Source organism: Felis catus, chromosome B3 (assembly GCF_018350175.1).
Source record: "Felis catus isolate Fca126 chromosome B3, F.catus_Fca126_mat1.0, whole genome shotgun sequence".
In the NCBI taxonomy this organism is placed as follows: domain Eukaryota; kingdom Metazoa; phylum Chordata; class Mammalia; order Carnivora; family Felidae; genus Felis; species Felis catus.
The window spans coordinates 109,787,515-109,811,396 of record NC_058373.1 but is presented as its reverse complement, the minus strand read 5'-3'; the positions used below and the strand labels follow the sequence as shown (position 1 = coordinate 109,811,396).

Genomic DNA, 23,882 nt, shown 5'->3' with positions numbered 1-23,882 from the left:
ACTGATCATCTCTGGGAAGCTAGCATTTCTCAGAAAATAAAAACTTCCTTGTGTTTCCCAATCATCAAACAGAATCATTTAATTTTACAAGTTGCCGTATTTGATTTAGAAGAAACTTAAATGATTGAGGTAAATGGTGGTTAGAAGTGATTTTTGGTTTTTACTCTTGAAAAATAGTAGTATTTCAGGGTCACATTATTTCCCACTTAAGCATTTAAAATTGGATTCACTTAGTGTTTTTTATTAAGTTTTTTATTTTAATTCCAGTATAGTTAACAGTGTTATATTAGTTTCAGGTGTACAGTGTGCTGATTCAACAATTCTATACATTACCCGGTGCTCATCACGATATGTGTGTGGATTTATCTAACTTTAAATGCAGATTTTTTTTCTTGGATTTCAAGTCCATTTTGGCTGAGTTAACTGGTTCATCATTTCAGCTAGATATATTGTACATCATAAAACAAGATCTTTAGCAAAACTCAACATTTTAAGGATCATAACCTTCATTATGTGTTCTTTATTATTTTCCAAATTTTCTTGCCTAAGCATTAATTGTCATGAAACAACTTGAAAATCATAAGCATAAAGTTGTTGGCAGCATGATGTGATAGAAGAAGCACATGGAGTCAGAGATCTTTCTATTGGGGTGCCAGAGGGGCTCAGTCTATTAAGTGTCTGACTTCGGTTCAGGTCATGATCTCACGGTTCATGATTTCGAGCCCTGCATTGGGCTGTCTGCTGTCAGCACAGAGCTCACTTCAGATCCTCTCTCCCCCTCTCTTTCTGCCCCTCCCCATCTCTCTCTCTCTCTCAAAATAAATAAATAAATAAACTTAAAAAAAAAAAAAAAAGCTCTGGGGCACTTGGGTGGCTCAGTTAAGCGTCCAACTTCAGCTCAGGTCGTGATCTCACAGTTTGTGGGTTTGAGCCCTGCGTTGGGTTCTGTGCTGACAGCTCGGAGCCTGGAGCCTGCTTTGGATTCTTTGTTTCCCTCTCTCTTTCTGCCCCTTTCCCACTCACGCTCTGTCTCTCTCTCTCTCAAAAATAAATAAACATTAAAAATTAAAAAAAAAAAAGAAAGAAAAAGCTCTTTCTATCTAGAGCATACAAAATGTTTAACTTTGCTGAACTTTAATTTACTTATTTGTAAGTATAATACTACTACTTGTCTTACTTAACTCTCACAATTGTGAGAATCTGATGAAATGACAAATACTGTAGTCCTTCACAAAATGTGATTCTTCTATTAAGATCATATTAAGTACTTACTGTACTTTTTTTAAGTAGGCTCTATTCCCAACATGGAGCCCAACATAGGACTTGACCTCACGACCCTGAAATCAAGGCCTGAGATCAAGAGTTGGATTTAGCTGACTGAGCCACCTAGATGCCCTCTGTTGTACTTTTAAAGGGTTCAAATTTATCATTAATTCTGTTGTGAGCTCCACTGGCTCATGTGATTTTTTTTTTTTTTTTTTTTTTTTAGAGCTCTACCACAGTTTTTTTGCCTCTTCATATGTTGAATGGACCAAGAAATGATAAAAATCCTGTTGAGCAAGTCTGTTACGTTAATATTAACGAATATTAGTCACCAAATGTCATCTGCTAACAATATCATTTCATAGGAATTTTTTTTAATATTTATTTTTTTATTTTTGAGAGAGAGAGAGGGAGAGAGTGCACACATGTGAGCCGGGGAGGGACAGAGAGAGAGGAAGACAGGATCCAAAGTAGGCTCTGTGCTAACAGCAGAGAGCCCAGTGCAGGCCTCAAACTCTTGAACCATGAGATCATGACCTGAGCCAAAGTCAGATGCCTAACCAACTGAGCCACAGGTATCCCAGTCTCACATGAAAATTAAAAGAAACCTCTTCTTTCAAAGACTAGTAAGCTTAGTGTGCCATTATAACTAAAACTGATAATTTATATTACTTCATTTATCATGTTAGTTAATATTTCTTTTACATTTTCCTTAGTGTTAGTGTGGATGCTGAGATAGGTGATGACTCTATTCTCTTTGTGGGCATTCTTCGTGATCATTGTTATGATTACTTTTTATTGTCTTTAAAAAAAAAAAAATTTCACCATTCCTTGAATTATAGCAGAGCTAGTGGTTAAGAGCACAGATTTTTAAACCAAACTGCCTGAATTGAGCACTGACTGCAATTAGCAGCTCTATAATCTCGGGCTGTTTACATGTAACCCTTCTGCATTTCAGTTATCTGTCCATGAAATGGGATAATTGCAAGTACTTCATAGGCTGTTCTGAGAATTACATGAGTAAATATTTGTGCAGTGCTTAAAACAGTGCCTGACAAACCCTATTAAATATCTTTCTCTGATTTTATTCCATATCATTCATCAAGTAGGAATGTGAAATAATAGCTAGGAGAGAAAAAGCTCTAGGTCAAGGCTTACGTGTTAAATTTACTATATCTTATAGCATATATAGATTTTAAATCTTTTTTTAAGCTTGTAAGTACTTGGAAATTTGCATGTCCAGACAAGTAAAAGTTATGCTGAACTTCACATCATTTGATACTGCTTTTTATCTTAAATTTTTGCTGGTATTAAGACTTTCCACATGTGTATGCTTTAAACATTTTAACTGTATGTTGCTTGGTTATATAAATGATAGCGATTCATTTAGTGCAGATGAGAATTATAATAACAACCTTACATTTGAATGGCCATTTAAAAATGCTTTGTAGAACATGTCTTTTATATCATTTGGGGGTCAGCGTAAGAAAGCATTTAAGAGTGTGGGCTCTAAAATCAGATTTCAGTTCCAGTCCCTGCTATGCATTTGTGAACCATGTGATCTTTGGCAAATCACCTGCCTTTTCTAAGCCCCACTTTTCTAATTATAAAATGGGTAAATAAGGTACTTACTGTATAGGGCTGTCCCCAGGATTAAATGAGATACAATGCATAGAAAGCATTCAGAATAGTACCTTGGATACAACAAGAGTTCAATATATCTTAGTTACTATCAATATCATTGATGGATACAAAAGAGCCAGTAAGAAGAATAAGTGGAAGTGTGAGAAAACCAAGATTCAGAATAGATTCAGTGATTTACTAAAGGTCATGTGCAAAAAAAAAAAAAAACCCCAAAACAAAACAAACAAAAACATGCTCCCTCACTTCTAGTGCAGGTCTTTTCCCATAACCCCTTTTCAGCTCACTCATATCAACCAAATCCACCACAAAGACATGTTCCTTTATTTCCCACTGTGTTTCCAATTCTTGGCCACTTGTCAGGATATTTTCATCTTGGTTCTTATTCAATCAGAGTCTTTCCCTTTCTTCGTGAATCCTTCAGCCCTGTGTTACTTGGGCTTTTAAGTTGTTACCATGCATGACAGGCATCTATTTTCAGGAAAGGAAGAAAGGAGATATTGAAGCTAAAGTTTTCGTAATGGTTAGGTTTTTTAAACTTGTGATTCCATTAGCCTATCATTTATTTGTATTTAACGTAGCACTGAATTATTTTTACAGAGCTACTTTATTCCCTCTAAATTCTCCCCTCTTTTTTCCCCCTAAGATTGTAAAATCAAATTGAACTTTTTCTTAGGAATTAAGAAAGGAGTTTGAGAATCACACAAATCCCTTGAGCCATTCTAAAAATAGGAAGAATACAATTTATGAATCATTGGGTTATTTTGGAAATCTTGAATGATTAAAATGTGGATGTATCTCTTTTTGGCATCAAAAACGTATGTATATAAGCAAAGCACATAGTATTTACTGCATTATTCTGGAAATTTGAGGTAATTTGATCCTATAACTCATTTCGTGCAAGAATAGCATTTTGAACATAGTTTAATTCCAGAATTTGGGTATGTAAGAATATCTATTAAATTACATTCACACCAGCAGGTGTTTATTGAATGCTTTCTGCTTCTAGGGTACTATGTGCGATGGTAAAGTGATGTTCCCAAATCCCAAGCCTTTTCTTAGCTTCCTCAGTTCTCCCTTCATGGTGTTTTCTGTAACTTTATAGGTTGAGATGAATTGATCTCAAAGCTGTGGTTATGGGTATCATGGATGTCAGTGTTGATACTGTTTGATTTATTTCTTTTTCTTTATTTCTTTGCTTTCTCCAGAAAAAGGATGGCTGCCTCTGTGGCTTGTGTGTGTGTGTGTGTGTGCACGCGTCCTACCTTTGTTGTTGTTTTACATATCTGTGTAGTTCCTTATCCTTGCCTCTTTGTCCTCTATGGAGTGTGTTTTGTGTGTGTTTGTATTTTTATATACCTCTCACAGGAAGTAGGATTTTGTGTGGTAGGCTATAGAGTTAGCCTCAGGTTGGTAGAGGATTGATACTAGAGAATTGGAAAACATGGTTCATGTCCTTAGGAGATATATACTCTATAGTAGACAGAAACGAATATAAGTATGTAAAACAGCTAGGGATAAATAACACTTCAATATATTTGGTATGCGATTACTGCTATGTAAATAACAGACAATATTTTGGCATTCAGAGTAAGTATAAACCTACTTTAGGCTAGGTTAAGAAAAATGTGGTACTGGTAGAATCTGAGCTAGATCTTGAAGCATGGGTATGACCTAGATAACTCAAGAAAACAATATAGGATTCTTGGAGAGAATGGCAACCTTTTTTGCAGTTTTATTATTGTAGGGAAGATATTTTACCCGTTAAAATATTGATATGTCTGGGGCTGCTGCAAAATACAGCATGGGATTCACAAGTTCAAACGACTGCAGCCCATGCAAAAACAAAAGAATGTATATGTCACTTTATAAAAATTAAGTAGTTTTATGTACTTAAAAAATGTTTGTGGCATCGCATGTTTACTTTTATTTTCCACCTTGTGTCAGGCTGAATGTCAGTGTTTTTTACAACATGAAAATAATTTCTAAGAACAACGTTTTTTTATATGATCTTACTCTCATAGGAAGTAAAATTTGTCCTATTCTTGCCATCTTTTTCCAGGAATTAGAGGTTAAATTGAGTATTTCCTGTCCTGTGTGTGTGTCAGGGGTGTAGAGAAAACATATTTCAGTTGCAGATGAGGGGTAATGAAAACTGGATAAAAAATGGAGGATAATGGCAGGGTGAACAGTGATGAGATAGATGTGAAGGGCGATTTTCAAGGGAGGTTTTTTAGTTCCTTGAGTCTTGTCCTGTGACTTTCTTTAATCAAAGATGATTCTGTGATGTTGGGCCTAGGTGGCTGAGAATACCATATCGTTAACAGAGATGAAGAATACAGGTGTTTGAGTTATATTTTGGGTATATTTTTTTTTTTATTTTTTTTCAACGTTTATTTATTTTTGGGACAGAGAGAGACAGAGCATGAACGGGGGAGGGGCAGAGAGAGAGGGAGACACAGAATCGGAAACAGGCTCCAGGCTCTGAGCCATCAGCCCAGAGCCTGACGCGGGGCTAGAACTCCCAGACCGCGAGATCGTGACCTGGCTGAAGTCGGACGCTTAACGACTGCGCCACCCAGGCGCCCCTATTTTGGGTATATTTAATTTGGAGTTTTGGCAGCATGTTCAGGGGTAGAGGTCTGGGCAAACATTAGAGCTATGGGGTTGGAATTTTGGAGAGAGATCAGGGTTGAAGATAAAATCCAGGAGTTCACATAGAGGTGATAATTTATGTTGCATGGGGAAGAGAGGAAAGAACAAGTAAGGAAAATTCAATCTCACTTGTCATGATTAACAACAGAAATTTGAATAATTACTAATAAGTTATAGCATCTTTCTCTTTAGACTGTAGCTAAGTCCTGAATGATAGATATTTTTTTCCATTCTCTAATTTTTGGACCTCTTGCTAGAGGGCAGTAGTAGTTAATTCCAAGGGCAAGGAAGGCAAGTATTAAAAGAGTTTGATGGCTTAAGTCTAAGCTAAACATATTCCTGTGTTTCCTAAACTTACATTCGACAGTACATTATTTTCAGTCCTTTTTATCCGTCACGTCAGATCTGTTAAGTGTGAAATTTTTTTTCTCTTAATATCCGGCTTTTGCAGGATGGTTCAAGAATTATGCCTTTTGTTGGTTATCTCTGATATCAGGATCTTTCAGTATGTTCAGAAGAGAGGAAATGAGTTTAGAATTTAACTACATTCTGATCTTCCCACGATATGGCACAATGTAGTTAGGAGATCTCATCTGTTCTACTGTAACTTTACACAAGTATAAGACTATAAATAGTTATGTTCAGGGTTTTGCCATTATTTTGATTTCATTTCAGCAGATCCCTTTTGGACATTCACCCAATTTGGAGTATTAAATAGTGAATCTACCTTAAAATGTAAAGGAAAGTGTCAATCTATAAATATTTATAAGATATTGTCTGATTGTGTGAGATACATTGACATGATTGTAAGATATCCAGTGTCGGAATAACACTGGTTAACAGTGGAAACTTAAAGAATTATTAATATGTTAAAGTATCTTTCTGTTTGGAGACTTTTTTGGGGAACATTTCATTTTGTGACTTCACTTTAGAAGTATCTAGTCTTTCTCACTCTCCTGCCCCGTGTGTGCACATGCGCACGCACACCCGTATGTGTATGCATTTTCACTTCAATCTCAGTTGTCATGATTAACAGCAAGGGTGTGTGCGTATTTGTTTACTTATACATAGTAGAATTTATATCTGATAGTGTACTCTGCAGGTTTGTTATTTGACACTATTGTATTTCTTTGAAATTTTCTTCTAGGCGCGCCTGGGTAGCTCAGTCGGTTGAGCGTCCGACTTCAGCTCAGGTCACGATCTCGCGGTCCGTGAGTTCGAGCCCCGCGTCGGGCTCTGGGCTGATGGCTCAGAGCCTGGAGCCTGCTTCCAATTCTGTGTCTCCTTCTCGCTCTGCCCCTCCCCCCGTTCATGCTCCGTCTCTCTCTGTCTCAAAAATAAATAAATGAAAAAAAAATTTTTTTCTTCTAGGTCACTTACTGGTCTTCTTCTGTATCAGGCATCATTCTGAGCATTTAGGATGTAGTAATTAAGTTATTCTTTTTAACAACCCTCTGAGGTTGCAACTGTTACCCCTGTTTGAAGAATAGGAAGCTGAAAGACATGTCTTGTGACACCAGGATTTGAACCCGAGCATATACCCGTTCCCTTAAACTACCATGCAAGGCCTATTTCTCTAAGCCTCAGTCTCCTAGTCTAAAAAGCAGTAATAAACAGACCTATCTTTTAGGGTTTTGGGTAGGGTTAAATGAAGCAATGCATGTGAAGAGGCCGATGCTGGATCTAGATATTAGTGATCAGTTACTATTAGCTGTTGGTTGGCCACTTTTCTGATTTTCCTCTGGTGCTTTTGTTCTTTGTCACCCTTGTAGTTTATTCTTCGTCGGCCTGTTCTTTAAACAATGGTATTCTAGAGTTCCACTTTTGACCTGCTGTTTTATAGCATTCTACATAATTTCCCTTCAGAAGGTTTATCCACTTTCCTAGTTTTTAACTACTGCCTACTACCTGTAATCTGATGACCCAATTCCATACATTTCCGCCAAGCTATAGCCTGTTGTATCCAAATGTCTGCTGTGCATCCACCTTTGGGCATCCCCACGTGTCCCTTGCGCTTGATGTGTATAAAACTGGAAAATTTTTAATGTAAAATGGAACTGAAGGATATGAAGTGGAGAACCTCACACATGCACCCGCAGAAAATGGAACTCAAAAGACTGAGACTGACTTCTCACAAATAATCTGATTTATAGAGGGTTGAAATTTATCCTCTGACCAATGAGCATCCACCAAGAATGTCTTCCATCTTCAAGCCAGTGAACTTGCTGCTTGGCCCCTTGCTGGTCTTTCCCCTCTTACACTCCTTGCCCATAAAAGCAACCCAAGTAAAACCTTCAGCGGACTCCTACAGCTTGCTGACGTTTGAATGTCCCAAGTTGTAGTTCCTCTACTATTCCTGAATAAATTCCGTTTCTGGCAACTCGACTTTGCCTTAGTTTATCTCTCTTCTCTTAGGTAGACATTACATGGTATCAAAGTGAGATCTGAAGAAGGTGATCACCAGGAACACCAACCTCCAGAAATAAGTGAGTTTCCTGCACTTGAGCCCTTTGCACTCATAGCTTGTACAAGTCAAGGTAACTTTCAGTTTGGTAAGTTTCCTCTCAGGTCTTGAGCTGCCTCCTTTGGTGGAGCTCTCTCACTTTATTTGGGATCTGGAGAAGGGCGGATTGCCCTTCTGGTATGTACTCTTTTATTTCTGATAATGGGATCCCAGTCATCTGAATTTTCTAAGGGTGGCCCCCCCTTGGGGAACCCTCGCTGGTTTTATGTTAAAAAATTACAGCCCTTCCTCACACACGTTTGACTAAATCAGTTTTACTGAGGATAACCTAGAACTCCAGTGACCATTATGTGGAAACTTTGATCTCCCCAAACTTATTTTTCTCTGAACTGATTTAGAAGACCATGTTTACAATACTAAACAATCCAAGTGGGATGGTTATTTTAATTGGTATCTGGAAGCTTCCAAATGTGTTCAGGATTCTAAAATTGCTTCCTTACAAAATACTGTTGCTAAATTAAAGCAAATAAATAACTAACAATGTGTAAGAAGAAAACACCGGAGGCCTGTTCTTGCTGCTAACCAAGGTCTTTCCTAACCTTACTATTCTACCTCCTCTATCTTCCTGTTTGCCTTCTCTTAACCCTTTACCCTCTCTCTAAACTTCCTTTCTTTCCTATTACTGAAACCTCATCCACTGATCTCATTAAAACCTTCCCTCATTAAAACCTTTCCCTTCCCATTAAAAATTAAGCCTGAGGATTCTAAACCACCCCAGATTTCCTACACTCCATGGACAAAGGCCAAAGTTAGGACTATAAGAATTTTCCCAAAGTAACTGGGGTCTCCATGCATTTGTTGAGGAATTCATTATTGAAAGTATAACTCGCCAAACTGCTCTTCCATTTCTTATCAGTTAGCCCACATGCGTATCAGAGAAGGTCAAAGTGTAGCAATGGATTAAAACTGCTGTTTGGGGAAATCCCAAACAATCTCTAGAGTTTAAACTAAACCAACTACCAACCCTTTTATATGATCAGGCTTACAGACTGGACAAAAGGCTACATGAAGCCATTCCTAGGGCCTTCCCCAAATCTGTGGACTGGAACAAAATTCAGGCACACACTCAAAAGCCTACCAAATCTGTCCATGACTAATAAAGCAGACTCTACATCATTTTTTAAAATTCTGGACTTTCCATAGATGTTGAATCCATGCTGGTGGCTTTTAATTCCATGTTCATGAATGGCCTAAACAAGGACTTCTTCCTGTTGGTCAAAAGAACCCATATAGAACGGGAGACAGTGTACATCCCTGACTTTGTCAATCTGGCTAATCAATTACTTGCACCCTAGAGGATGGCACCAGAAAAAAAGACAACTAATATTTTGAGTCTTTACCTTGGAAAGGTAACTTCCAAGGTTTCCAATATGGAAACTCCAAAGCCATCTTCTAGAACTATGTCATTACTGCAAAAAACCTGGCCATTGGAAAACAGATTGCTAGAAATGGACTCAGGAGCTACACTATCAGTAGCTACACTGAAAGAGTACACTACAATTAAAGAGTCTTCCTCTAAAATATGTATGCTCACCCAGGGGGCGCCTGGGTGGCTCAGTTGGTTAAGCGTCTGACTTTGGCGCAGGTCATGATCTCACGGTTCATGAGTTCAAGCCCTGCATCAGGCTCTGTGCTGACAGCTCGGAGCCTGGAGCCTGCTTCAGATTCAGAGCTAGCCCCCTCCCTAGCTCATACTTGCTCTCTCTCTCTCTCTGTCAAAAATAAATAAACGTAAGAAAAATCAAAATAAATAAAATATGTATGCTCGGTGAGGGTCTTTTGTTTTTTTAATTTTTTTAACATTCATTTTTTTGAGAGTCAGAGACAGTGCAAGCAGGGGAGGGGCAGAGAGAGAGGGAGACACGGAATCTGAAGCAGGCTCCAGGCTCTGAGCTGTTAGCACAGCCTGAATCGGGACTCTTAACCCATGAACCGTGAAGTCATGACCTGAGCTGAAGTCAGGCGCTTAACTGACTGAGCCACCCAGGTGCCCCAGATAGTGGGGGTCTTAAATAAACCACAACGTGTGCCTATTTCTAAGCCCATATGTTTTTGTCTGGGACTTTGGCAAGTTGAGCTACCCATTTCTCCTCAATGATTTAGTTCCCACACGTTAGAAGGAGATTTCCTGGAGAAATCTAATGTTGCCATTTTTTTCTCTCAAAAGGGAAATAACCATTGAGTTTGAATCCCAACACTTAGGAAAATTCAATCCTCTTTGCCCTTCCTTGCACTCTACAAGCCAAGGAAGTCTAAACTTCAGACTCATCCCCGCTGTTAAACCTGGTAACCCCCACTTTTTGGGCAAAATCGTTAATAGATGTAGGCAGAGTTCATATTGCCCCTCCCATTAAGATCCAGATTGACCCCTCAAAAAACTCTCCCAACAAAAAAACCAATATCCTATAAATAAAGCTTACAGGGCATAAGGCTTATTACAGAGGATGATAAGTCTCAAGGACTCGTTATCCTTTGCACCAGTCCTCGTAATACCCTATTTTGCCTGCAAAAAATCGAGTGGCTGAGGATGGAGATTTGTCTAAGACCTAGGGCAATAAATAACATTCTAAGTCCCTGCCTCCCCGTCATCCTTAATCTCCACATGCTATTGGTATCCATTCCTACTAGAAGCATTTTTTTTTTAACTTTGATTGACTTATGCAATGGATTTTAAAAGATCCTTGTTGGTAGGGATAATTAATATCTTTTTGCCTTTACCTGGGAAGGATAACTGTATTCCTAGACAGTCATGCCTCACGGCTTCACTGAGAGTCTATCTTCTCACAAGTTTTAGAAGCTGACTTAAATGACAAAATTCTCTGAAGGCTCCATTACTACAATATGTGGACGATTTGCTTTTTTGCTTGCCCTTCCAATGCTCCTCACAAAAAGAGAGTGTTTACGTGTTGAAAATCTTAGCCGTTGAAGGACATAGGGTCTCAAAGGAAAAATTACAATTTTTCCAAACTGAGGTTTGATATTTAGGACATTTAATCTCATAACAGGGACTGTACCTAGTTTAAAGGTTTCAAGACATTTTCAACTTTCCAAACCCTAAAGGCAAATGTCACTTACAGGTTTTTTTGGACTAGCTGGTTATTGTCATAATTGGACCCCAAATTTCTCCTTGTTGGTTCATTAAGGAGTATTCCACATATAACCCATTGTTTGGGATGACCAAGATAGTTTGATCTTTAAGACCTTGAAGGAAAGCTTAATAAATCCCCCTGCCCTTGGATACACAAATTATCAGCTACCCTCTTTCCTTTTTGTATATGAGAGAGAAGGGAATGCCCTTAAAGTACTTACCCAAAAACGCAGGGGCTATCACTGACATCTGAGTTACTACACCCAAAAATTAGATTCATTTCCCTGAAGACACCCACCACACCTTACTTACCTACTACTGCCGCTTTAGTTAAAGCTACCAAAGAGATAGTTATGGGATCCTCTTTGACCATCTTTGTACCCCGGTCTGTCAGGACACTCTCACATTCACACCACACTTAACACCTTTCAGCAAACTATCTCACCTCCTGTGAAATCCTCATATGCACTGTCCCCCATATCACTCTTGTTCAAAAAGCAGAAGTTTTAAATTTCTTTTTTTTAAATTTTTTTTTCAACGTTTTTTATTTATTTTTGGGACAGAGACAGAGCATGAACGGGGGAGGGGCAGAGAGAGAGGGAGACACAGAATCGGAAACAGGCTCCAGGCTCCGAGCTATCAGCCCAGAGCCCGACGCAGGGCTCGAACTCACGGACCGCGAGATCGTGACCTGGCTGAAGTCGGACGCTTAACCGACTGCGCCACCCAGGAGCCCCGTTAAATTTCAATTAACAAGTTTTTCTTTTCTAGTACATGCTTTTTGTATTCTAAGAAATCTCCACCGATCTTATGGTCATAGGTTCCCTATTTTTTTTCCTTGGAATTCTGTAGTTCTTGCTCTCATGTTTACATCTATGATCAATTTTGAGTCAATTTCTTATTCTGACTTCTCCTTTGTCTGGTATTAAGAAGCCACTGTAGCTTTCCTTTTATTAATGTTTGCATGGTATATCCTTTTCTATCCATTTACTTTTAATCTGCTTTATATTTAAAATAGTTTTCCTTTGGACAGCATATGGTTGGGTCTTGCCTCTTTCCCCCCTCCACAAACCTGAGAATCTCTGCCTTTCAATTGAGATGTTCAGATCATTTATATTTAATGTAATTGCTGATATGGTTGGATTTAAATCTACCATCTTGCTAGTTGTTTCTAGATTTTTTTATTTTTCTCTTTAGTTTTTTGTTCCTTTTTTCTTCTTTCTTGCTGTCTTTTGGATTAAGTGTTTTTATAATTACATTTTATCTCTACTATTAGTTTGCTAATTTTACCTGTTTTTTCCTTTAGTTGTTGTTCTAGGGTTTACAATGCACTTCTTTAACTTGTGTAAAGTCTACCTTAAAATAATATATATAATATCATATATATAATATGATAGTTATATATATAATATGTCATATGTGTTATATAATATATATAATAATGTACTTCTTTAACTTCTATAAAGTCTGCCTTTAGATAATGTGATAACAAATTGTGGTGTAAGAACATATATTGCAGCATATGTTTCCATTTCTTCCCTCCTGTCCTCTTACTAATGCTGTCATGTATTTGACTTTTAATAACAGTCTGATATTTTGTTACTATTTTTTGCTTTAAACAGCCAATTGTTTTTTTTTTTTTTTTTTTTTTAATTCTTTTTTTCAACGTTTATTTTTGGGACAGAGAGAGACAGAGCACGAACGGGGGAGGGGCAGAGAGAGGGAGACACAGAATCTGAAGCAGGCTCCAGGCTCTGAGCCATCAGCCCAGAGCCTGACGCGGGGCTCGAACTCACGGACCGCGAGATCGTGACCTGGCTGAAGTCGGACGCTTAACCGACTGCGCCACCCAGGCGCCCCAACAGCCAATTGTTTTTTAAGGAGATTTTTAAAAGAAGAACAGGGTCTTAAATTTACCCTCATATTTACCATTTTCAGTTCTCTTTATTCCTTCATGTCAATCTAGATTTCCAGTACTTGTCTGGCTGAATAACTTTCTTTAACATTTCTTATTTTGCACACTACTGGCAATGATTTCTCTCAGCTTTTTTCTGATTATTTTTCTTTTAGCCTTTTTTTTTTTTTTTGGAAAGGTATTTTTGCTGGGTATAGAGCTTTGTGTTGACAAATTTTCCTTTTCTTTGAATGCTTTAAAAATGTCACTCTTTGCCCACTGACTCCTATAGTTTTTTTATATCTCTTAGCAGTCACTTCAAATTTCCCTCTTCCCCCAGCCCCTGGCAACCGTTAATCTTTTTGATGTACAAGTTTGCCTCTTCTAGACATTTCATATAATTGGAATCTTACAATATGTGGTCTTTTGTGTTAAATATATGGTCTTAGCATAATGTTTTCAAGGTTTATCCATGTTGTAACATTTAGCAGGACTTCATTCCTTTTTATGGCAGAATAATGTTCCATTGCATGGGTATGCCATATATTGTTTATTCACTCATCCATCAATAAACACTTGGGTTGTTTTTTGCTATTATGAATAGTGCTACTGTGAACAATCCTATACAAATATTTGCATGAACATATGTTGAACTTTATGAGAAACTACCAAACTTTTTCACAGGCTGCTACATTTCACATTCCCACTGATATTGTATAAGGGTTCCAATTGCTTCACATTCTCACCATCATTTATTGTTTTTTGTTTGTTTTGTTTTTAATAGCCAATTCATGATCATTTGAAAGTCCATTATTTGGGTGATCTCCATGTCTTTTCTAGTCATTGCCTTATTTCTTGACAATTTGTTTTTTTCTTGCTTGTGTGCGTCTCTCTCTTTTTTTTTTTTTACTTTTTTTTTTAATTGAATTCTGGGTATTGTATGTAGAAGAATAGTAGATACTGAGGTAAAAAATATTTATTCCTGGAAGTGGACACATCTCTGCTTCTGTCAGACTGTTAGTGTTAAGGATTGAATAGTCTAATCAGTAGGTGAGCTGGCTTAGGTTTTGTTGTTGCTATGGTTACCTTTAGTACACTACAGACTTGAAATTCTTCAGCGGTGGGCTGTTAATATCTTATGCTTAGTATTGCGCCTGGTATGCTGAAGAGTTTTCCTCATTGTTCCTCCTCCACTGTCAACTTTTAGCAGGCCCTGCTTACCTATGCCAAATAAGGGATTTCATGACACTGTCTTCTTCCTCTTTCAGCCATTGATGCTTTTCACTCAAGGTGAGAATCTTGGTGGAAGCAGGGGGTCATTCTCCTCCATGATGGTTTGTTTTTCAAATGCATATATCTGTGCATAATCACCACCCACAAAGTTCTCCTGTTGTCCTTCCCAGTCTGTATCCCCCTCAAAAGATAACCAGTATTGTGATTTCTACCATTTTAGACTTGTTTTGCCTGTTTTTAAATTCTGTGTAAGTGAAATTATAATAGTATCCTTCTGTTTCAGGCTTCTGTCACTAAACAGTTCTGAGATGCTTCCATTATCGTTGCATGTACCAGTCGTATATGGTTTTTTATTGCCATGTAGAATTCCAGTGTATTAATATACCACGGTCGATCAGTAAAGACTAAGCAATTGGATACTTGTCTAATTATCTAATTAACCAGCTTGTAATTTTCTTAAAAACTTGTAATTACCCTAAAAGTAACATGCCAATGTTGGCCTTGTTGCTCAGGCCAGAAACCTAAGAATCATCCATCTTTGTCACCTCTCCCCATACCCTACTTGCAGTCTAATCAGGAAATTCTGTTTATTCCTCTTTCATAATTGTGGCCTGTATCCAGCCATTTCTCTCTTTTATATCTGCTGCCCAGAATTTTGCACAAACCTTTCACTTACTTCCATTCTTCCCCCAAGGTCTATGCTCTAGGCAGCAGCCAGAGGAATCCCTCCACAAACATCTCTCACCTGCTCTCAACTGGCTTTCCTTCTCACTTAAGAATAAAATATACGGGTGCCTGGGTGGCTCCTTCAGTTAAGCATCTGATTTCGGCTCGGGTCATGACCTCACAGTTCATGAGGTCAAGCCCTGCGTTGGGCTCTGTGCTGACAGCTCAGAGCCTGGAGCCTGCTTTGGATTCTCCCCTCCCCCCAACCCCCCACCCCTGCCTCTCTCTCTCTCTCTCTCTCTCTCTCTCTCTCAAAATAAATAAACGTTAAAGATAAATAAAATTGAAAGTTCCGACCGTAGCCCTGCAAAGCCCTTATTTGTCTCCAGCTACCTCTTTAACCTTATTTCCTGTACCACTTTCCTTCTCTGACTCATCTTCAGCTGCTGTGGACCACTTGCTGTTTCTCTCTGCCCAGGAGGCTTTTAGCCCACACCCTCATTTCCTTCTGGTCTCAGCTGAAATGTCACCTCATGGGAGAGATTTTCCTTTATTTATTTTTTGAAGTTTATTTATTTATTTTGAGCGGGGGATGAACAGGGGAAGGGCAGAGAGAGAGAGAATCCCAAACAGGCTCTGTGCTGTCAGTGCAGAGCCTGAAGCGCCAGGGCTCAGTCTCACTGAGTGTGAGATCATGACCTGGGCTGAAACCAAGAGTCAGACCCTTGACTGACTGGGCCACCAGGCACCCCGAGATTTTCCTTTAATGACTGAACCCAAAAGGCTTGTCCTGCCTCATTTTTATGGCCTTAACCAGTATTATTTTTCATACCACTTTGACTTTTCATTATTATGATTAGTTATTTGTCTAATAGCTGTCTGTCACCCCACTGGCCTCAATGAAAGCTAGGACTTTGCCTGTGTTCTTTGCTGAATCCAGTGTGCTCTAGGCCTGTCATTCCCATTCTTCAAGATTTGGTTTTGAATTTTTGAAAAGGGTCATTCTTTAGGACTTCTGAGCAGATTTAATGTTGATATTGCTTATCAATTTCTAACTATAACATAATATGCAAGTGGCTGGTTCTCAGATGTTAACATCATTCTGTTATGGCCTCTAGGCATTGGTTCTTTTTATCCCCCACCTTTTTTTGCAGTTATTAAAGAGAATGCATGTGCTTAATTTTTAAAAACGTCTATTCAGACTTATAAAAAGAAGTAGTAAACATATAGTACCAACTCAAAATTTTGGATTATTCCACACTGCTACTAACTGTTCCAAATTAAGACATCTGGTGACTGGGGAAGTTTGGTTTCTGTCTCTATTTGGTTAACCAGCTGGTTGTTCTGGAAAGGCAAACACAGTTAATTGTTCTTGTTGAAAGAAGCAGGGCGTTCATAGATTTACTTCAAAGCGTGACTTTTCGGTGGAAGATTTACTTGAGAAATTAGACAGCGCAGGATGTTACTGAGAAAAATGTCTTTGTTTTTAAAAAGATACTTGAATGTTATATCTGGAACTTGATACTTAAATGTTGTATCCCCGACTGCATGAGAAAGTGTGTGTGTCATTCCCTCCTCCCCCTCCCCCTTTTCCTTGGTAACAGATTCCTGCACTTTAAAAACTCTGCTTTCTCTACGAATTTTAGTGTATTTAATGCATGAGATGCCATATGTTGTTGCAGCCAGTATCTTTGAACATTCCTGTGAATAAGAATAGCATATTCAGACTCACTAAGCAGGATTAATTTACAAAGACATTTAGTCTCAGTCATTAATGAATATGATATTTAAAATTACATCGAAGTTGTAGCAGATGTCAGTTTAGCATACCTTCCACTCAATATTCAGCACTTCTTCCCAATTGAAAACAAATGGCTCTTTGGCAAATTGTTTCAAAGCCAGTTCTGTGTTAGTTTAAAATACACACACAAATTTGTCTAAATTTTTGACATAAACGTTTTCTGAGAGATGTTCTACTGAAGTTAAACCAATGCATACTTTTTATCCCAAGGTATTGTTTCCTCTAAGACATACTGATACTGAATAGGAGTGACTGTTACTATTTCACTCTTCCTGGTTTTTCTGAAAGAAATATTAATAACCAGCTTCCTAAGTTTTACTTGTGCAGTTTTGCTTCAGATAGGCTGACATTAGGGGCGCCTGGGTGGCTCAGTCGGTTAAGCGTCCGACTTCAGCTCAGGTCACGATCTCGCGGTCCGTGAGTTCAAGCCCCACGTCGGGCTCTGGGCTGATGGCTCAGAGCCTGGAGCCTGCTTCCGATTCTGTGTCTCTCTCTCTCTCTGCCCCTCCCCCATTCATGCTCTGTCTCTCTCTGTCTCAAAAATAAATAAATGTTAAAAAAAAAATTTAACAGATATGCTGACATTAGATATGCTTGATAACTAATAAGCTTGTTTAATATCCAGCATAGAGATTTTTGTGGCTCCCATTAGATTTTTCATGTTTGCCATTAATATATGACAGTAGTAGCTACTCCTTCCAAGTGCTCTATTAATATAGTCCGCCCCCTTTTTAAAAAATAACTATGATATATGCTTACTATACAGCTAACATCATCTACCCATATTGTTTTTAAGTTTATTTATTTTGAGAGAGAGAGAGAGAGAGCATGTGTGCATGCACGCACTAGTGGGGCAAGAGCAGAGAGAGGGGCAGAGCCAGCACAGAGCCCGACATGTGGCCCAAACCCACAAACCATGAAATCATGACCTAAGCCAAAGTCAGGAGGTAGACACTTAACCAACTGAGTCACCTAGCCGCCCCCACCCTTATTTTTTAAAAATATGATATGTACTTGGGATGCCTGGCTGGCTCAGTTGGTAAAGCATGTGACTCTTGGAGTTGTGCGTTCAAGCCCCACACTGGGCATAGAAATTACTAAATAAATAAATAAAATCTGATGTATACTTATTATACATACATCTATAAATAATGCACACATATGTATAATGTTACATATCTGTAGGTGTGCCTTATTATAGGGGAAGTATAATATAGGAGTTAATACTGTGGGCTCTGGAACAAGAATGCTTGAGTTCAGAAACCAGCCTTACTGTATATTAGTTGTTCATTATTAAAAATTTTAGCAATATATGGGGTGCCTGGGTTGCTCAGTTGGTTGAGTGACCGACTTTGGCTCAGGTCATGATCTCACAGTTTGTGAGTTTGAGCCCCGTGTCAAGCCCTGTGCTGACAGCTCAGAGTTTGGAGCCTGCTTCGGATTCTGTGTCTCCCTCTGTCTCTGCCCCTCTCCTACTTGCGCTCTGTCTCAGTCTCTCTCTCAAAAATAAATGAACATTAAAAAAAAAATTTAGCAATATAGAAAAGTACTAGAAAGACAACACACCCCCCCATGTGTGTGCACATGTACACATATGCACTCCAGATATTTGAAATACATTTTACAAACGTTATTCTGGAGATCTTTCTGCACATATATACAGATAGAGTGAGCAGAAATGTGCATAGGAATGATTTTATTAAAATGGGATGGTATATTATACATTTTCTGTAAGTAGTATTACATTTAATTTGGATTTAATAAAAAATAAATAAAATGTAAGTGCTGAAGGTCTGGTGTTTCTTTAGTATAAGAAATTAATTGCCCTTTTATTTTTAAGTTTATTTATTTTGAGAGAGAGAGAATCCCAAGCGGGCTCTGTGTTGTCAGCATGAGCCCAATGTGGGGCTCAGTCTCATAAACCACGAGATCATGACCTGAGCCGAAATCAGGAGTCGGTCGCTTAACCGACTGAGCCACCCAGGCGCCCTCCCCCCACTTTGGATTTAACCTAAAGAAAATGTGAATAGTATTATGAGGTTGGGGTCATTTTGTTTTTCAGTTTTTTAAACTATATGTTTCAGATATCTACACAACTGATGGATATACTCAGATGTAGGTTTTTCTGGTGAGCAGGTAGCCTTTCATGTGATGACTGGAGGGCTCAGACCCTTTCATTTTATGGCTCAACCAGAGGGCTCTGAAGTCCTCTGCATCCAGCCAGCAGTTAGGTGAAGAGAAGGTGAAGACACACCACTTCCGGATCACCTGGCCCAAACATGACACGATGTACTTCCACTTGCAAAAACTAGTCACTGGGACTGAGGCAAACCTTGGGGGCCCTGGTCTCTGTTTTCTCCTCTGAGATCCGTACCAAGTCCTGGGTATATCCCACTCCTGTGAGCTGCTTCTCATTTCCCACAAGTAGCATAGACTTTAGAAATACAGTAAGCCCTAGCAGCCCTCTTTGCTGAGCTCCTGCGGTTTAGTAAGTAAGGGTATTTACTTCTTAGAGTGTTTCTGAGGTTGCCTACCTTCCTCCTCAATTGACTTCTTTCCAAATCTGGGAGTGTTAGATTTTATTTTTTATATTTTTATAATGAAAAGAGAGAGCTGACTGGGGGAGAGGTTGGTGGTGGCCTTCATGACGGGCCTGAGTTATCTCAGGTCTGGAATTGAGATTGACATAAGAGCTTTTTGGCATAGCAACATTCCTAGCACGTATGTATGTAAAATCCTTTCTTATCCCTCCAAACGTCCATGATGTGTATCAAGAACATTTTAAAAAAGTGTTTTTTGAATAAGATTAGGTTTCTAGAAGAGTTGCAAAGATACTACAGTTTCTATATACCCTTCACCCTAATGTTAATGTCTCCAAACCAAATTTGCTAACATTTACCCAAACTAAGAAATTAACACTGGTACAATACTATTGACTAAACTATACAGTTGGTTTGGATTTCACCAGCTTTTCCACTAATATCCTTTTTCTGGTCAGTCCAGTCAAGGATACCACATCCACATTTAGTTGTCAAACCTCCTTAGTCTCCTCCGGCCTGTGACAGTCTCTCAGATCTTGCTTATTTTTCATGACCTTGAAACTTTTGAAGAGTACCAACCAGGTGTTTGTAAGATATCCCTGAATGTAGGTTTGTGTGATGCTTTCTCATGATTCCACCGGGGTGATGGATTAGGGGCAAGAATACCACAGAAGCAAAGGATCTTTCCCATCATATCACACCAGGGGGCACGTGACATCAACACGATTTAACCTTCATCAGTTGGGTAAGGTGATATCTTCCAGGTTCCTCTACTTAAAGTTACTATTTTTTACTCTTTTCATACTCTATTCTTTGAAGCAAGTAATTAAGACTAGTCTGTACTGGAGGGGAGGAGAATTAAGCTCCACCTCCTGGAGGAGGTATATCTCCTTAAATTACTTAGAATTCTTCCCTTGTTTTTAAAAAAAATTTTTTTTAACGTTTTATTCATTTTTGAGACAAGGAGAGACAGAGCATGAACAGGGGAGGGTCAGAGAGAGAGGGAGACACAGAATCTGAAACAGGCTCCAGGCTCTGAGCTGTCAGCACAGAGCCCGACGTGGGGCTCGAAATCACGGACCTCGAGATCATGACCTGAGCCGAAGTCGGACGCTTAACCGACTGAGCCACCCAGGCGCCCCTCTTCCCTTGTTTATTTACTTATATAGGCGTTTATTTTTATCCGTATGGATTCATGAGTATTTTATTCTTGAGATTATAATCCAATGTAACTGTTATTTTGCTGTTCAAATTAGTCTAGTGTGACCAGTGGGAGACCTTGGCTCTTGTGCCTTATTTATTTATTTATTTATTTACTTACTTACTTACTTACTTACTTACTTATGTATTTAGCACTACTTTACTTTCTGGCATTATTTGATGCTCTCTGCTGATCTTGAATTTTCCCTGCCCCAGACCTAGAATCAGCCATTTGTTCAAGGAGCTCAAAGGGTATTTTTAATAGGTTAGATCTTAAGCTTTTCTGACTAGTACCTAACTAAAAGATAAACTTATAGCAGTGAAACTGTATCATCTTATAAAACATGTTGAAGTTTATTTGCTCTTTACAAGTGTATTTTTCATTATAAGATAAAAAATAAAATCTTAAAAAGCACCAGCTCAGTTTGATATGTTAGTAGTTTATTCAGATTTGAAAATTATTTGTTTGATACTAGTGTTCATGAAATTTTGCATATTGATTCATTTTTTAAAAAAAAGTTTTAATATAAAAGTAACAGACTGCTTACCTATTTTAAAAGCTTTAAGAATTATAAATTTTTAAAATTTGAATGTAAAATGAAATAAAATGAATGCAAAGCACATGAAAGTTCATTAGAAGAAAGGAAATTGACATTTGTTGCTTATTTTCTTAATGCCAAGAATTGTGCCCTCTAATACTTCTGTGTTCCTGTATTCTGTGATTACCCCTGTTCTTATACTATATTGTAATTGTTTACTGTTCAGTCTCCTAACTTCTTAAAGACAGCAAATATGTTTTTGATCTGAATCTCCAGCATTTAGCATAGTACTTAGCCATAATAGGTACTCAATATTGAGAGTGTCCATTTTTATCTCCACGTTATTTATTTTTTTTTTTTTTTGAGTGATCTCTGTATCCAACATTAGGCTTGAACTTACGACCCCAAGATCAAGAGCTGCATGCTCTTCTGACAGCCAGCCAAGCACTGCTTTATCCCTACTTAAAGATGGGGAAACTGAGGCTTAGAGAGTTCAGGTAATTTGTACTATGATGACTTTGCTAGTTTGTGGCAGAACAAGAGCATGAAATTAGGATCTTTGATTCTTTTTTTTTTTTTTTTTAAGTTTGTTTATTTTGAGTGTGAGAGAGACAGGTGGGGACAGAGAGGGAGGGATGGAGGGAGGGAGAGAGAGAGACAGACAGAGAGAGAGAGAGAAAGAGAATTCCAAGCAGGCTCTGCACTAACAGTGCAGTGATGCAGGGCTCGAACCCATGAACTGTGAGATTATGACCTGAGCTAAAACCAAGAATTGAATGCTCAACCGACTGAGCCACCGGGTGCCCCTGATTCTTTTTTTTTTTTTTTTCCCTTCTAATTTTTAATTTTTTTTTTTTTTTTGAGAGGGAGGGATAGAGAATCTGAAGCAGGCTCTGTGCTCAGCGGGGCTTGATTTCATGACTGTGAAATCATGACCTGAGCTGAAATCAAAAGTCAGACGCTTAACTGACTGAGCCACCCAGGCACCCCAAAATGTTTGATTCTTTTTTTTTTTAATATTTATTTATTTAAGGGGGGGCGGGGGAGGGGCAGAGAGAGAGAGGTAGACACAGAATCTGAAGCAGGCTCCAGGCTCTGAGCTGTCCGCACAGAGCCTGACGTGGGACTCGAACTCATGAGCTGTGAGATCATGACCTGAGCCGAAGTCAGATGCTTAACTGACTGAGCCCCCCAGGATGTTTAAGTCTTAAGCCTATTGCTTTTTCTGTTGTACCACACTCACAGTTTTTTGATAAGCTGAAAATAACTTCACTGCATTATTTTCAAATTGATAATCTCTGAAAGTATTCAGAAGAAACTGGCAATATTTGTTGCCTCCAGGGAGAGGAAAGGGGCTTGAGGACAAGCCAAGACATTAGTTTTGGAACCTTTTGAATTTTAAACCATATGACTATTTTAGATATTAAAAAATATAAATACATTTAAAAAAATATACGGAAACTTACCAGATGGAGTTTTACATTGTTTTTAAACATTGTATCATTTCAATGGTTGTTTTTTTATTTTGTAGAGCAAATATAGATTTGCTGTGTATTAATGGTAGGATCCCTGATTCTAAAGATATCTTTTATAGAGTCTTCTGGGAAGTTTTTTGTGTATTTTATTTTTTCCCTTTATTTTTGGACAAGAAATTTGAAAGATGGGGTGTGGGAGAGGATAGATGTTTTAAAGGGAACAGAAGATCAAGGTCCCTCTGTTCAGTGTGAATGAAATTTGACTTCTTAAAATATGTTCCCTAAATCTTCCTTTATAGGAGCCTCTTACCTTAAGTCAGTACTCGGTGATACACCCAAGACTTTATTTGATTATATTTAATTAGTTAGAGTGGTTCCGGCTGCATTAATAAAAACTCTTCTACAAACTGACTTAAATAGAAAATGTAGAATCTCATTAACATGGACTAATGGAAGAAAAGTTCTTCCCATCAGTTGAATTGGGTTCACTTTAGAATTAGTGTTGCACGTCTGAACAAATTATAGTTGGAAGGAGAATACTGAATAGATTGGCAAGAATATAAGTTTCTGAACCAAGGATAGAATTAAAAGGATAGAATTACTGATTTAAAAGGATAGAATTACTGTGATTGGTTTAGGCTAATCAGGATCTGCCCCTGGAGCTAGGGTCAAGTCTTCAAACCATGTTGATGCCACATGGAGGAGGGAGAGAAGGATGAGTTGGAGAGGTTCCATCATACTGTCCACTAGAGCTCCTTAACTGCCTTTCAAATAATATATGATGTATAAGGGACCCTCCAATCCTAATCACAACTTTTGAGGAATGTAATTGTTCATGCTGGCTGATGGGTGCATATTCTCTACTCCATACAAATTCCATAATAAGAAGTTTAAAAAGAAAGAAAAGGGGGACACACAAAAATAATGAGTAAGTGATGGTTGCTTATTGTAATATGTTTCCAGGCCAGTATGTTTTTTTAATCCTCTTGCTCCCTTTCTTTCTCCGCTGCTTATATGTGGGGTTAACATGTAATTCCCCCTCTCAAAGGCTAATAGGCATGTTCCTTAATTATAGTTGACATTAATGCTTCAGTACTTACATTGAAGAGCAACAGCATAGTATTAGAGTGAGCACAGGTTCTCAGGTTTTTGAAGTTACAACTTGGGTTTCGAACCAAACTCTCCCCACATCCTCACCTTAGTGGCTGTGAGAGCATTGACAAGTACTCAGACCCTCGGAGCTTCAATTTCCTCTGTAAAATGGGGATAATGAGTTCCTGGGTGGCTCAGCTTCTTAAGCGTCTGACTTCGGCTCAGGCCATGATTTTCATGGTTCGTGAGCTGGAGCCTCGCCATCGGGCTC

At 38.4% G+C, this 23,882-nt stretch overlaps 1 protein-coding gene across 12 annotated transcripts in view; it reads left to right on the top strand.

Annotated features, from left to right (window-relative positions):
• The window catches only part of WDR89 (WD repeat domain 89), a 39,762-nt gene that overhangs the window by 5,900 nt on the left and 9,980 nt on the right, over window positions 1-23,882 (top strand). For 5 of the 12 annotated variants that reach the window (XM_006932906.5, XM_019833112.3, XM_045060033.1 and 2 more), the window contains one exon: window positions 7,975-8,045. The exons of 2 other annotated variants lie outside the window; for them this stretch is intronic. Coding sequence is in view for 1 of the 10 variants with exons in the window: in XM_045060032.1 (XP_044915967.1) it covers window positions 14,289-14,355 (67 nt within the window). In the remaining 9 variants the exon portion in view is untranslated. Of the gene's footprint in view, window positions 1-6,706; window positions 6,767-7,974; window positions 8,046-8,089; window positions 8,112-14,020; window positions 14,356-23,882 lie in introns of those variants that run through there. 5 more of the 12 variants (XM_019833113.3, XR_006599676.1, XR_006599674.1 and 2 more) reach the window with 4 other exon arrangements.